General features: G+C 43.9%; 1 protein-coding gene across 1 annotated transcript in view; it reads right to left on the minus strand.

Moving 5' to 3' along the window:
* Positions 1–16,123, minus strand: part of LOC127636920 (peripheral-type benzodiazepine receptor-associated protein 1-like) — a 114,580-nt gene that overhangs the window by 76,458 nt on the left and 21,999 nt on the right. Inside the window, exon 5 of the mRNA XM_052117724.1 lies at positions 1,394–1,501. Coding sequence (XP_051973684.1) covers positions 1,394–1,501 — 108 coding nt within the window. The remainder of the gene's footprint in view (positions 1–1,393; positions 1,502–16,123) is intronic.

Consider the following 16,123-nt stretch of genomic DNA (forward strand, 5'->3'; position numbering starts at 1 on the left):
TTAAATATGTCACTGGTGATACATTGTATTATTGTGAAAAATACAAAGTTTTATTGCTATGATTGATTGATGTTAGTCTGCAAATTTAATTTAATTGATCAGTTGTCACACTTTATACATACATTTCTGCATATACATGGTGAAATTATTTATTTTTCACATATCCCAGCTAAGCTAAACTAAGCTGGGGTCAGAGTGCAGGGTCAGCCATGATACGGCACCCCTGGAGCAGATAGGTTCAAGGGCCTTGCTCAAGGGCCCATCACTGGTGACTTGGTGGTGTTGGGGCTTGAACCCATGACCTTCTGATCAGTAACCCAGAGCCTTAACCACTGCCCTGCAATGTGAACTTTAAAGCTGTTGTTGTTGTTTAAACATGTGTTGCTACATACAGACTAAAACGGTTCAAACATGCACATTCGTTGTAGTTGTTATTTTGTAACTTGTGTTAAAAAAAATAACACAGACTTTAAAATTCACATTTGAGAAATGATTGTGTGTAATTTAAAGGGACAGTACACCCATGAAAATGAAAATTCTCTCATCATTTACTCACACTCATGTCACCCCAGATGTGTGTATTTCAGCTATGTAGGCTCATACAATGCAAGTGAATGGTGACCAGATCTATGAAGCTCCAAAAAGCACATAAAAGCAGCATAAAAGTAATCCACAAGTAATCTGTAGGTCCATACAATGCAAGCGAAGGGTGACCAAAACTTTGAAGCTCCAAAAAGCACATAAAGGCAGCATAAAAGTAATCCATAAGACTCCAGTGGTTTAATCCATGTCTTCAGAAGAGATATGATAGATGTGATTGCGAAAAACAGAACAACATTTAAGATCCTTTTTTACTATAAATCTCCAGCTTTGACCAGTCCTGACCAGTAGATGGATGAAAGTGAAAGTGTAGATTTATAGTACAAAAGATCTTAAATATTGATCTGTTACTTAACCACACTTATCATAGAATTTCTGAAGACATGGATTACCTCACTGGAGTTGTAATTATGCTATCTTTATGTGCTTTTTGGAGCTTCAAAGTTCTGGTCACCATTCACTTGCATTGTATGGACCTACAGATTACTTATGGATTACTTTTATGCTGCCTTTATGTGCTTTTTGGAGCTTCAAAGTTCTGGTCACCATTCACTTGCATTGTATGGACCTACAGATTACTTATGGATTACTTTTATGCTGCCTTTATGTGCTTTTTGAGCTTCAAAGTTCTGGTCACCATTGACTTGCATTGTATGAACATACAGAGCTGAAATACACACATCTGGGGTGACATGAGGGTGAGTAAATGATGAGAGAATTTAAAATTTTGGGTGAACTGTCCCTTTAAATGCACAAAATCACAAGAGAAGCTGATGTGATGATGGACACTCACCAGTATCCCGTTCTCCTCTCTGAGAGCGGCGCATGTTTTCTCCGTCTCCTCCAGCGCCCGCAGCAGCTCAGAGTTCTGCTGCACAAGGAACCCGTAACTCCTGCCATTCTGTGAGACAGGAAACCCACACAAGACAGGAAATTCACTTTGAGCTCTCAGACCTCACAAACATCTGTCCGTCACGAGCGGTTTTCAGCCCCGGATCTGAATACAGACATTTATCAAAGCGACTCTATCAGTCAAGTTTCATTCATACAGATAAACTGATCCAGTATGCTGGCACACGTCTTCAAAGGGGGCAAGTTCAGTTTTACAATCGATCCAGCGTATATGTACAGTATTACTTAAGGAGATTACATCACTTTAACACGGATGTCTCCATATGAAAAAATGTACAAGTGAGGAGGAACCTGCAAAAATAAGAAATAAATACATAAATAAATGTAATAATAAGAAAATAAATAAAGGAATAAATGTCCTTTATAATTGTCCTAAATAATTAAATTTATTCCTGAATTTATTATTGTAGACTTTTTTTTCGTTTATTATTTTCTCTTTTTATTTTTATTCTTTAAAACTTTTTTTATTCTTTTATTTTTTTTAATTATTATTTATTTATGCATTCATTTATTTCCATATTTAAATATTCCCACATGTATTTATTTTGATATTTATTCTTACATTTCTGTCTCTTGTATGATAATGATGTGGACGTGTCCTGCTCACCATTGCTTTATCATAGATTGAAGCGTGTGCTCAACCAATGATGCACTGGAGCTCCCGCAAGGACCGCCTCCTTCATTTACATGTTGCACACAGAAAAGTACAAATAAATACATGTATAAATAAATAAATATATAAATATGGGAATAAATAAATATAAAAAATAAATGAACACATACAAAATTAAAACCAATGCAAAATAAATTAATACATTTAAAAAAAGTTACAAATAAATATAGAAAATAATAAAGGAATAAAGTCATACAATAATAAATTCAGGAATAAATGTAATTAAAAACTAATTATATTTGTTTTATCAAGACATTTATTCCTTTAGTTATTTTTTTATTATTACATTTATTTATTTATTATTTTTGCAGGTTTGGGCCTCCATATGGGATGTTATGAGGGAAGTAAATGATGAGAGAATTTTTGGGTGTACTGTCTCTTTAAATCCCTGACAATCACTGTCAACAAATGTAACACGTGTAACAAACATTTATGAGATTCTGATAAAAGTTTCTAGAGGCTACGGTTTATTTTTCAATCATTATTATTATTATTATTATTATTATTATTATGTTTATATTTACAATTTTATTAAATATATATTTTTGATTAAGTCACTGTAAATGGGGCCGGTGGAAGGGAAAGGGTAAATCGTTTGGATTTGGGGAGGTCGTTATATACAATATTTTTTACCACTTCGTTGTATTGATAATATTTTTGTTTAGTTTGAAATATAATTTGAAGTTAGTAATAATTAAAAAATGTATTTATTTTTGGATTTTCTCCCCAATTCCCAATACGCTCCAAGTCCTCGTGGTGTCGTAGTGACTCGCCTCAATCCGGGTGGCGGAGGACGAATCTCAGTTGCATCTGAGACCGTCAATCCGCGCATCTTATCACGTGACTTGTTGAGCCGTTACCACGGAGACAACAAATGTGGAGGCTTCACGCTATTCTCCGCAACATCCACGCACAACCCACCACACGCCCCACCGAGAGCGAGAACCACATTATAGCGACCACGAGGAGGTTACCCCATGTGACTCTACCCTCCCTAGCAACCGGGCCAATTTGGTTACCCCATGTGACTCTACCCTCCCTAGCAACCGGGCCAATTTGGTTACCCCATGTGAATCTACCCTCCCTAGCAACCGGCCCAATTTGGTTACCCCATGTGACTCTACCCTCCCTAGCAACCGGGCCAATTTGATTGCTAAGGAGACCTGACTGGAGTCACTCAGCACGTCCTGGATTCAAACTCACAACTCCAGGTGTGATAGTCAGCGTCAATACTCGCTCAGATACACAGACCCTTAATTTCATTCTGATGAAGTCATGCATGGGTTTGAAATGTCACAAGACTAAATAATGACAGAATGCACATTTTTAAGTGAGCTACTGCTGAATTTGAGTATTTTATCAAAAAAGAAACGGGGGCCAAACTTTTAATAAACCAATCTGTGTGTTGAAGCTCAGAACTCTGAACACACTCGACAGTTTGTTAAAATCTCACCGGTCAGACGTGACAGATGAGATGATGAATAATTCTAGAATGTGTCAGAACATCCGCTCTGATGTGACAAACTGCGACATCACAGAAACACTTTGGCCAATGAAATCCCTGTCTGGAACTGACAGCATGTGAACCTATATTCACTTTTGGCAGAGAAGGTGAGAGACAGATGACATCTACTAGCACTGCAAAACACACACACACACAAACACACACAGCAACACACACAACATGCTCACTGACGCACGTGCACTCACGCGCACACACTCAAACACTCACAGAGAGATAAACACTCACACGCTCGTGCGTGTGCACACACTCACTCACACACACACTCACAGACAGACACACTCACGCACGCTCGCACACACTCGCGAGAGATCTCACAGAGATAAACATACCGACACACACTCGTGTGTGCACACACAGACACAAACACATGCACACACACACACGCACGCACGCACACATAGACAGACACAAACACGTGCGCGCGCGCACACACACAAACGCTAAAAAAATAAGGCAAAAATACACTTTCACTGCCTGTAAGAAATATGTATGGCCTGTAAATTCTTTGAATTCACCTGCAGTTATCAGTTATTACGCAAGATATTTGTCAATCCTGTGTGGTTGTAAATGCTCATTCTGCATATCTGTTCTAGCAATCCATTTTCATTTCTCTCTGGACACAAGAACATCCTTCAGTGATATTCTCTCATACATCATATGAAAACAGACATCAGAGTTTCACAGGCCGACTGCCGACAACAAACCCCCAGAGAGAAACCCCGAGACAACACGTTTATAAAGACGACGACGCTGCTGATTATTCATTGAGTGTCCAAACATCATCTGCAGCCTGAAACTGAACTTTTCATCAGATTTTAGGAGTGAATGCACTTAACTGCATAGAGAGATATAGGATGCTCCCTTGCTCCCTATTTAGTGTATGACTTAACCTCCAGTGTGCTGTCTGTCTGCACTGGTCTCAGAACAGTTATAGGAGAGCTATAGGATGCTCCCTTGCTCCCTATTTAGTGCATGACTTAACCTCCAGTGTGCTGTCTGTCTGCACTGGTCTCAGAACAGTTATAGAGAGCTATAGGATGCTCCCTTGCTCCCTATTTAGTGCATGACTTAACCTCCAGTGTGCTGTCTGTCTGCACTGGTCTCAGAACAGTTATAGAGAGCTATAGGATGCTCCCTTGCTCCCTATTTAGTGCATGACTTAACCTCCAGTGTGCTGTCTGTCTGCACTGGTCTCAGAACAGTTATAGAGAGCTATAGGATGCTCCCTTGCTCCCTATTTAGTGCATGACTTAACCTCCAGTGTGCTGTCTGTCTGCACTGGTCTCAGAACAGTTATAGGAGAGCTATAGGATGCTCCCTTGCTCCCTATTTAGTGCATGACTTAACCTCCAGTGTGCTGTCTGTCTGCACTGGTCTCAGAACAGTTATAGAGAGCTATAGGATGCTCCCTTGCTCCCTATTTAGTGCATGACTTAACCTCCAGTGTGCTGTCTGTCTGCACTGGTCTCAGAACAGTTATAGGAGAGCTATAGGATGCTCCCTTGCTCCCTATTTAGTGCATGACCTAACCTCCAGTGTGCTGTCTGTCTGCACTGGTCTCAGAACAGTTATAGGAGAGCTATAGGATGCTCCCTTGCTCCCTATTTAGTGCATGACTTAACCTTCAGTGTGCTGTCTGTCTGAACTGGTCTCAGAACAGTTATAGGAGAGCTATAGGATGCTCCCTTGCTCCCTATTTAGTGCATGACCTAACCTCCAGTGTGCTGTCTGTCTGCACTGGTCTCAGAACAGTTATAGGAGAGCTATAGGATGCTCCCTTGCTCCCTATTTAGTGCATGACCTAACCTCCGGTGTGCTGTCTGTCTGCACTGGTCTCAGAACAGTTATAGGAGAGCTATAGGATGCTCCCTTGCTCCCTATTTAGTGCATGACTTAACCTCCGGTGTGCTGTCTGTCTGCACTGGTCTCAGAACAGTTATAGGAGAGCTATAGGATGCTCCCTTGCTCCCTATTTAGTGCATGACCTAACCTCTGGTGTGCTGTCTGTCTGCACTGGTCTCAGAACAGTTATAGGAGAGCTATAGGATGCTCCCTTGCTCCCTATTTAGTGCATGACTTAACCTCCGGTGTGCTGTCTGTCTGCACTGGTCTCAGAACAGTTATAGGAGAGCTATAGGATGCTCCCTTGCTCCCTATTTAGTGCATGACCTAACCTCCGGTGTGCTGTCTGTCTGCACTGGTCTCAGAACAGTTATAGGAGAGCTATAGGATGCTCCCTTGCTCCCTATTTAGTGCATGACCTAACCTCCAGTGTGCTGTCTGTCTGCACTGATCTCAGAACAGTTATAGGAGAGCTATAGGATGCTCCCTTGCTCCCTATTTAGTGCATGACTTAACCTCCAGTGTGCTGTCTGTCTGCACTGGTCTCAGAACAGTTATAGAGAGCTATAGGATGCACCCTTGCTCCCTATTTAGTGCATGACTTAACCTTCAGTGTGCTGTCTGTCTGCACTGGTCTCAGAACAGTTATAGGAGAGCTATAGGATGCTCCCTTGCTCCCTATTTAGTGCATGACTTAACCTCCGGTGTGCTGTCTGTCTGCACTGGTCTCAGAACAGTTATAGAAGAGCTATAGGATGCTCCCTTGCTCCCTATTTAGTGCATGACTTAACCTTCAGTGTGCTGTCTGTCTGCACTGGTCTCAGAACAGTTATAGGAGAGCTATAGGATGCTCCCTTGCTCCCTATTTAGTGCATGACTTAACCTCCGGTGTGCTGTCTGTCTGCACTGGTCTCAGAACAGTTATAGAAGAGCTATAGGATGCTCCCTTGCTCCCTATTTAGTGCATGACTTAACCTTCAGTGTGCTGTCTGTCTGCACTGGTCTCAGAACAGTTATAGGAGAGCTATAGGATGCTCCCTTGCTCCCTATTTAGTGCATGACTTAACCTTCAGTGTGCTGTCTGTCTGCACTGGCCTCAGAACAGTTATAGGATGCTCCCTTGCTCCCTATTTAGTGCATGACCTAACCTCCAGTGTGCTGTCTGTCTGCACTGGTCTCAGAACAGTTATAGGAGAGCTATAGGATGCTCCCTTGCTCCCTATTTAGTGCATGACTTAACCTCCGGTGTGCTGTCTGTCTGCACTGGTCTCAGAACAGTTATAGGAGAGCTATAGGATGCTCCCTTGCTCCCTATTTAGTGCATGACTTAACCTCCAGTGTGCTGTCTGTCTGCACTGGTCTCAGAACAGTTATAGGAGAGCTATAGGATGCTCCCTTGCTCCCTATTTAGTGCATGACTTAACCTCCGGTGTGCTGTCTGTCTGCACTGGTCTCAGAACAGTTATAAAAGAGCTATAGGATGCTCCCTTGCTCCCTATTTAGTGCATGACTTAACCTTCAGTGTGCTGTCTGTCTGCACTGGTCTCAGAACAGTTATAGGAGAGCTATAGGATGCTCCCTTGCTCCCTATTTAGTGCATGACTTAACCTTCAGTGTGCTGTCTGTCTGCACTGGTCTCAGAACAGTTATAGGATGCTCCCTTGCTCCCTATTTAGTGCATGACTTAACCTCCAGTGTGCTGTCTGTCTGCACTGATCTCAGAACAGTTATAGAGAGCTATAGGATGCTCACTTGCTCCCTATATAGTGCATGACTTAACCTCCAGTGTGCTGTCTGTCTGCACTGGTCTCAGAACAGTTATAGAGAGCTATAGGATGCTCCCTTGCTCCCTATTTAGTGCATGACTTAACCTCCAGTGTGCTGTCTGTCTGCACTGGTCTCAGAACAGTTATAGGAGCTATAGGATGCTCCCTTGCTCCCTATTTAGTGCATGACTTAACCTCCAGTGTGCTGTCTGTCTTCACTGGTCTCAGAACAGTTATAGGAGAGCTATAGGATGCTCCCTTGCTCCCTATTTAGTGCATGACTTAACCTCCAGTGTGCTGTCTGTCTGCACTGGTCTCAGAACAGTTATAGGAGAGCTATAGGATGCTCCCTTGCTCCCTATTTAGTGCATGACTTAACCTTCAGTGTGCTGTCTGTCTGCACTGGTCTCAGAACAGTTATAGGAGAGCTATAGGATGCTCCCTTGCTCCCTATTTAGTGCATGACTTAACCTTCAGTGTGCTGTCTGTCTGTACTGGTCTCAGAACAGTTATAGGATGCTCCCTTGCTCCCTATTTAGTGCATGACTTAACCTCCAGTGTGCTGTCTGTCTGCACTGGTCTCAGAACAGTTATAGGAGAGCTATAGGATGCTCCCTTGCTCCCTATTTAGTGCATGACTTAACCTCCAGTGTGCTGTCTGTCTGCACTGGTCTCAGAACAGTTATAGGAGAGTTATAGGATGCTCCCTTGCTCCCTATTTAGTGCACGACTCGTTCAATCAAACACAATCACGCAAGAAGTTATAATGAGGTATTAGAGTCTGTGCATCTATGGATCACACACCTGAGGCTCCAGTGAACAATTCCCACATCTGCATAACAACGAGACGCCGCTTATGTTTTCACCATCATCACGATCGGGGATTTTCCCCTCAAGGGGATTCCCATTATAGTCAGAATTCCATATCCCTGTCGGAATGCCTTCAGATGCCTGGAAGGAGAGAAATGTAATTTGATCATTTAAATTGGATCTGGATGTGCTCTCTTCAGCTTTGGAGTGGATGTGATTGGCGAGATTTGAGGAAAAGCCTCTAGCACTGCAGAATAATGTCTAGACAAGGATTAAACGGAGAATCCTGTTGGTCCTTCCTTCAGAAAGGCTTTAAAAGACTTTATTTTCTGTACGCTAGGAAAGAGAGACCTTAGTTTCAGTAGTCACATCTAAGCAATAACTAAATCAGACTACCATCATCTGAAAAATATGGCCAGAATTAGATGTTTTATATACAGTCAAACAAAAGGCGCAGGTTTGGTTTGAAAGTTAGCAGGGATATATATAGCAAGTATATACAACACTAAGTTCCGGTCCTCGAATCTGATTGAACGAGAGATGTTCTATGAGTACTGCTGGTCTCCCACCATCAGCACTCAGACGCGTCACTGTGTGTGTATCACTCCGCTTGTGTTCATGCCATTCTAAACTAAAGCGTAAGAGCAGTGCGGATGTGTTAACAGCCACCTGTCTCTTTACATTTCATTTTGTGTCATTACATATTGTAGCCAGCAGGTGGCAGGAAAAGACCATTTTTGTGTGTAATATGAGCCAGTTGGTGACGTGAATCGAGTCAGCATCAGTCAGTGTTTTCAATCATCAGCACTACGTGATCGTTTGTATTGCATGTGTGCGCATGCAGGCTTGTGTGTGTGTGCATGTGTGTGCGTATGTGTGAATGTGTGAGCGTGCATGTGTGTGTGTGCGTGCATGCGAATGCCTGCATGTGCCTGTGCGTGCCTGTGTGCGTGCGTGCGTGTACATGTGTGCGTGCATGCGTGCATGTGTGCTTGTGCATGAATGTGTGCGCATGCATGTGTGCGTGCGAATGCGTGCATGTGCATGTGTGCGTGCGTGCATGTATATGTGTGCGTGCGTGTGTGTGCATGTGTGCGTGCATGTGTGCGTGCGTGTCTGTGCATGTATATGTGTGCGTGCGTGTGTGTGCATGTGTGCGTGCATGTGTGTGTGCGTGTCTGTGCATGTATATGTGTGCGTGTCTGTGCATGTATATGTGTGCGTGCGTGCGTGCATGTGTGCTTGTGCATGAATGTGTGCACATGCATGTGTGCGTGCGAATGCGTGCATGTGTGTGTGTGTGCGTGCGTGCGTGTGTGCGCGTGCATGTGTGCATGTATATGTGTGCATGCGTGTGTGTGCATGTGTGCGTGCGTGCGTGTGTGTGTGTGCATGTGTGCGTGCGTGCGTGTATGCGTGCGTGCGTGCACGTATATGTGTGCGTGCATGCATGTATGTGCATGTGCGTGCGTGCGTGCATGTGTATGCTTGCGTGCAGGTGTGTGCGTGCATGCATGTATGTGTGTGTGTGCACTACAGACCAGAGGTATGCGTTTAAGGGTTAACAATACATATTGTTCCCAATCCAGCTTTACACACAATAGAACATCTGAAATTGGTGACTTACAAGGAAAAACTCTCTTACATCTTTAAGTAGATCTGAAAGGAATAGTGGCAAGATGGTTTTGGAACAGAGTGATTGAAACAACATGAAACATAGATGTAATATTGAAGCTGTGTTTACAGCAGCAGTGAGAGTGAGAACACGTACCTCACCTCTAAACACATCGAAGGGAGACCCTAAAGTGCTGTTTGCGCCACTCTCGTGATTTGGCCAGGATTAAGAGGCGGCAGACACCTGACGATGATGGATTGGTGTGAGTGTGTGTGTGTGTGTGTGGGTGGGGGGGGGTTCAGGAGGAAGAATGCAGACATCAGCAATAATAAAAGCAAAAGCATCCCATACTGTGTTTCTCCAACCCATTGCACCCATATTTTACACCTCCCTCTTTTCTCTCTCAGTAATGTTTTCTTCTGTCACAAGCCCTCAGGCTTCCCTTTCTTCCCTCCGGCAGTCATGATGCTTTACAGTGAAGCGGATAAACTGGACACGGCCCCAGGTGTTCGCTAGCTCCTCTGACACACATACACATAGAGAACGGACTCGACTGCCCGTTTATAGCTGGAGAAAGAAATACTCTGTTTCAGGTCAAACTCATCTGTGCATTTCCCTCCAGAGCAGGAGTGTGAGGGGCCGTTCACTCGAGTTCCATCTGTGCTAGTTCTAAAGGCCCATAAAATCAGATTTGAATTGTTTGATTTGATTTGTGAAATCTCACTGGTACTGAAATGTTAGTATCGTGACAACACTATAAGGCACAGATATTTATAAAGCTGCTTTGGAACTGTGTGTTATGAACAGGGCTGGACTGGGAAGCAAAATCGGCCCAGGATTTTACATAATTGTTTGCGGTCCTTTTCTGCATATTGTGGCGCCATTTTAGCTTATCGTGGCCCATTCGGTTCCGCTCAGTTCTCCCGATGGCCGGTTCTCCCCTGATCATCCCAAAGTGCGTCGGCCCACCGGGAAAATGCCCAGAATGCAAGATTACCAGCCCTGGTTATGAAAAAAAGATGTATTGTAGGATCAAGAGTGCCATTTTGAGTCTGGGTATCTGAGTATTGACGCTGACTATCACACCTGGAGTCCTGAGTTTGAATCCAGGGCGTGCTGAGTGACTCCAGTCAGGTCTCCTTAGCAACCAAATTGGCTCGGTCGCTAGGGAGGGTATAGTCATTATGGGTAACCTCGTCGTGGTCGCTATAATGTGGTTCTCGCTCTTGGTGGGGCAAGTGGCGAGTTGGCCGTGGATGCTGCGGAGAATAGCGTGAAGCCTCCAGACACGCCATGTTTTTGGCAACGTGCTCAAAAAGTCACGAGGCAACTGAGATTCGTCCTCCGCCACCCGGATTGAGGTGAGTCACTACGCCACCACAAGCACTTAATAGCGCATTGGGAATTGGGCATTTCAGATTTGAAGAAAAAGAAAAATGGCACCCAAAAAAAAAAAAAAGAGTGCCATTTTAAAAAATAAATCTTGAAAAAGACCACCGCTCGCATCAGCAAAGCTCACTGTCGCTCATGTTGCTTTAAACTGTCAATTGACCCTTCGCTAAGCCCCGCCTTAAAAGCATTTCTGACCAATCCTGTCTTAGTTGCCCCACCGCCATTTCTCTGACCAGCGTTTGACTTTTTACAATTTGAGCCTACGAGAGTGACGTGTGTTTGTCTAGTTTCAAGCGGGAATTTATCAAAATTTTCCAATAAATAAAAAAAACGTTGTCGCTGTGTCACTTGTAATAGTGATACGAGGTACCTAGAGAAGATACGTTGTGCTTTTAACTTTTTACTGTATAATTGAATAATGTCCGTTATGGATTTTTCATATTCTATGGGGAGATCCGCAGAGCTTGTCAAAGCGAGTGACCGTAGCCAAGGGGGCGGAGCTTAGCGAAGGGTCAATTCTCACTGGCAAATTAATATCTTCCAGTAACTATGCGTGAACGCCAATTAAGAGTGCATTTGCCAGTCCTGCCCCAAAGTGCGTCGGCCCACAGGGAAGATGCCCAGTATGCCACATTACCAATCCAGCCCTGGGAAATAAATCGTATGTTTTTGTACGACTCGTACGTACTCTTATAACGACTTGTCACGAGACCTTGTCATCTGTTTGAGCCATTTAAAGGTAAACTACGCCAAAAACACTTAACTAACTGTTTATTAAATGTCTTTGTTCCTTTTGCTTGTTCTTTCTTGCTTTCGTTCATGTGAATGTTGTACCTTACGTCACTCTTTGTGTTCCATGGAAAAAAGAAAATCCTGTTTTTTTGGAACAACATGAGGGTTTGTGTGCAACATTAAATATAATGACTATTTTCAGTATTTTCGAGAGTTCCTGTATCCTAGGATCGGCCACATTACCAGAATCACTGACAAGCAGCATCACGTATCGGACATTGTTGCATCGGCGTGTTTATGTTGCCCCGTGGCGCCACTGGAAGCGAGATGCATCAGCAGCGTGCAAGGCACCGGTGCAGATCTCTCGAAACAAGTAATTGTGTTAAATTGTGCATAATCAGTGACGAGTGTGATTCGGAGGTTGCATTTTCCCCCTCAAACATGACATTTATACTCTATTGGTGATTAGGTTTAGGTTTGGGACAGGGGTGGACTGGAAAGAGAAATCGTCCCGGGACTTTACATAGAAACCGGCCGGTCGTTGTCATAGCGTGGTGGCCCATTTCTAGGCCGGCCCACCGGGAAAATTCCCGAACTTGCCAATGGCCAGTCCAAGTCTGGTTTGGGGTTTAGGTGTTCTGTTTATTAAATGTGCGTTCCTCTTCAAAACTCGCTTTTGGCGCCCCTCTGTGGACATTTTACATGGAAAAATGGAGCTCACATGTGCCCATACGCCTAACAACACTTACCGCTTTGCCCACTAGGGGCAGTGCTTTGCATTTTTGTCAGCACAGACCGATTTCAGCTAAAGATAAGTCAACCTACTGTTTCTGATTTCACTGTGAGATCAGTCTGCCCAAACTCACACAGTCACAAAGATGAATAAATAAATAAATCTGATGGAAGAAATACTTAAATGATGATGAAAGCCAAAATATGAAATGTCATGGATCAATATTTACGGAGTAATCCATTATAATGTCCAGAGGTGTCAAAATTACAATTATTGGAGCAAAACAACAGGTGGAAAAAATAACCCAAGAACGGTGTCAGGACCGTGATTTTATTTGTACACAGAGATAGGAATGTCCATTACTAAAATCAGTTGACTTCATCAGCTCTTGTTGCATTATATGCCAACGGTGTGAGTCCAAATATTGGAAAAAATCAATTTTAGTGTGGTTTTTCCAAAGTTGGAGCACCTATAACTGCAGAAGTGTTATAGATATCTTAATATCCTTTTAGATTCTGCTTCAGAACAAACCTTTCTTTTTATATCATAATATTTAAGGCCCTATATCATTAGATCACAGAGATATGGGGCTCTCAATGTGGCCTCGTGAGTAAATTGTTAAACTAGGGAGGGTAGAGTCACATGGGGTAACCAACTTGGCTCGGTTGCTAGGGAGGGTAGAGTCACATGGTGTAACCAAATTGGCCTGGTTGCTAGGGATGGTAGAGTCACATGGGGTAACCAACTTGGCCCGGTTGCTAGGGAGGGTAGAGTCACATGGTGTAACCAAATTGGCCTGGTTGCTAGGGAGGGTAGAGTCACATGGGGTAACCAAATTGGCCTGGTTGCTAGGGATGGTAGAGTCACATGGGGTAACCAACTTGGCCCGGTTGCTAGGGAGGGTAGAGTCACATGGTGTAACCAAATTGGCCTGGTTGCTAGGGAGGGTAGAGTCACATGGGGTAACCAAATTGGCCCGGTTGCTAGGGAGGGTAGAGTCACATGGGGTAACCAAATTGGCCCGGTTGCTAGAGAGGGTAGAGTCACATGGGGTAAAAAAATTGTCCTGGTTGCTAGGGAGGGTAGAGTCACATGGGGTAAACAAATTGGCCGGTTGCTAGAGAGGGTAGAGTCACATGGGGTAAAAAAATTGTCCTGGTTGCTAGAGAGGGTAGAGTCACATGGGGTAAAAAAATTGTCCTGGTTGCTAGGGAGGGTAGAGTCACATGGGGTAAAAAAATTGTCCTGGTTGCTAGGGAGGGTAGAGTCACATCGGGTAAACAAATTGGCCGGTTGCTAGGGAGGGTAGAGTCACATGGGTTAACCAAATTGGGCCAGTTGCTAGGGAGGGTAGAGTCACATGGGGTAACCAACTTGTCCCGGTTGCTAGGGAGGGTAGAGTCACATGGTGTAACCAAATTGGCCTGGTTGCTAGGGAGGGTAGAGTCACATGGGGTAAAAAAATTGTCCTGGTTGCTAGAGAGGGTAGAGTCACATGGGGTAAAAAAATTGTCCTGGTTGCTAGGGAGGGTAGAGTCACATGGGGTAAAAAAATTGTCCTGGTTGCTAGGGAGGGTAGAGTCACATCGGGTAAACAAATTGGCCGGTTGCTAGGGAGGGTAGAGTCACATGGGTTAACCAAATTGGGCCAGTTGCTAGGGAGGGTAGAGTCACATGGGGTAACCAACTTGTCCTGGTTGCTAGGGAGGGTAGAGTCACATGGTGTAACCAAATTGGCCTGGTTGCTAGGGAGGGTAGAGTCACATGGGGTAACCAAATTGGCCCGGTTGCTAGGGAGGGTAGAGTCACATGGGGTAACCAAATTGGCCCGGTTGCTAGGGAGGGTAGAGTCACATGGGGTAAAAAAATTGTCCTGGTTGCTAGGGAGGGTAGAGTCACATCGGGTAAACAAATTGGCCGGTTGCTAGAGAGGGTAGAGTCACATGGGGTAAAAAAATTGTCCTGGTTGCTAGGGAGGGTAGAGTCACATCGGGTAAACAAATTGGCCTGTTGCTAGGGAGGGTAGAGGCACATGGGGTAAAAAAATTGTCCTGGTTGCTAGGGAGGGTATAGTCACATCGGGTAAACAAATTGGCCTGTTGCTAGGGAGGGTAGAGTCACATGGGGTAACCAAATTGTCCCGGTTGCTAGGGAGGGTAGAGTCACATGGGGTAACCTCCTCGTGGTGGTGATTAGTGGTTCTCTCAATGGGGCGTGTGGTGAGTTGTGTGTGGATCGTGGAGAGTAGCATGAGTCTCCACATGCTGCGAGTCTCCGCGGTGTCATGCACAACGAGTCATGTGATCAGATGCGCCGACTGACGGTCTCAGAAGCGTAGGCAACTGAGACTCGTCCTCCACCACCCGGATTGAGGCGAGTAACCGCACCACCACGAGGACCTACTAAGTAGTGAGAATTGGGCATTCCAAACTGGGAGTAAAAAGTATCTGAAAAGGGATTTCAGTGGCGGACAAGTTTCTGTATGGACATTACGGCAACTGGGTCATTTAATTATAGTAATTCCCTCTTACAGATGGGACCACAATATGTTGACAGACACATTCAGTGGATTCATCTTATTAAAAGCACCCCAAAAGAACTGGAGTAACAGACACCGCACAAATAGCTCCATTAACACAGTGAGGTGTCATTTCCCAAAACGCATCAGCTCTCACAAAGCTCTCAAAACACACACACACACACATGCACACACACACACACACACACACAATCACTGTCAACAGAACGCCTGCCAGAGATTGGACATCCATTCTTCAAACGCTGTTAGACGCAGCACTGATGTCTTTACATTTATACTGATGAAGTGATTTTCTGGTCTATGAAATCGTCTCAGAGATTAACGGACTAGACTAAATTATGCTAATAATGCATTTTAGAATATCAATGATGAAAGACCTCATATAGGAACAATAAACTAATAAGTATTTCTAGAGGCCAGAAAATTCCTCCACCACTTTTAATTACACACATTTCCCAAAAGACGCATGTGTTCTTCAACTGCAGCACATCAGAGACCGCCAAACGTATTCATCTATTCAATTTAAAATCAATTTCACGATGAAAAATGTGACGTCTCTTTCATCATGTCCGTAATGAATTACTGCATTTCTAATGAGTGTCTGTGACACACAAAAGCTGTCGGGAACTCTTGTTTTGCAGCAATATTTTGTACCTTTGTCACTAAACCCACACCACATCTTATCAGCAACCAGATCAAGTCATATACTAATATTTCATATAGTGTTAATAAAACTGATTGCCAATTTTAATCAAATGTACACTTTTCTGCTTAATCGTTATGGTAAATGGGCTGCACTTATACAAGCCCTTTTAACCTTAACGGTATTCAAAGTGCTTTACACTGTGACTCATTCACACACACACACACACACTCACACACACACACACACACACACACACACACACACACACACACACACACACACACACACACAAACACTCACACACACACACTCACACACACTCACAAACTCTCACACAC

This window comes from Xyrauchen texanus, chromosome 4 (assembly GCF_025860055.1).
Source record: "Xyrauchen texanus isolate HMW12.3.18 chromosome 4, RBS_HiC_50CHRs, whole genome shotgun sequence".
NCBI classification, from domain to species: domain Eukaryota; kingdom Metazoa; phylum Chordata; class Actinopteri; order Cypriniformes; family Catostomidae; genus Xyrauchen; species Xyrauchen texanus.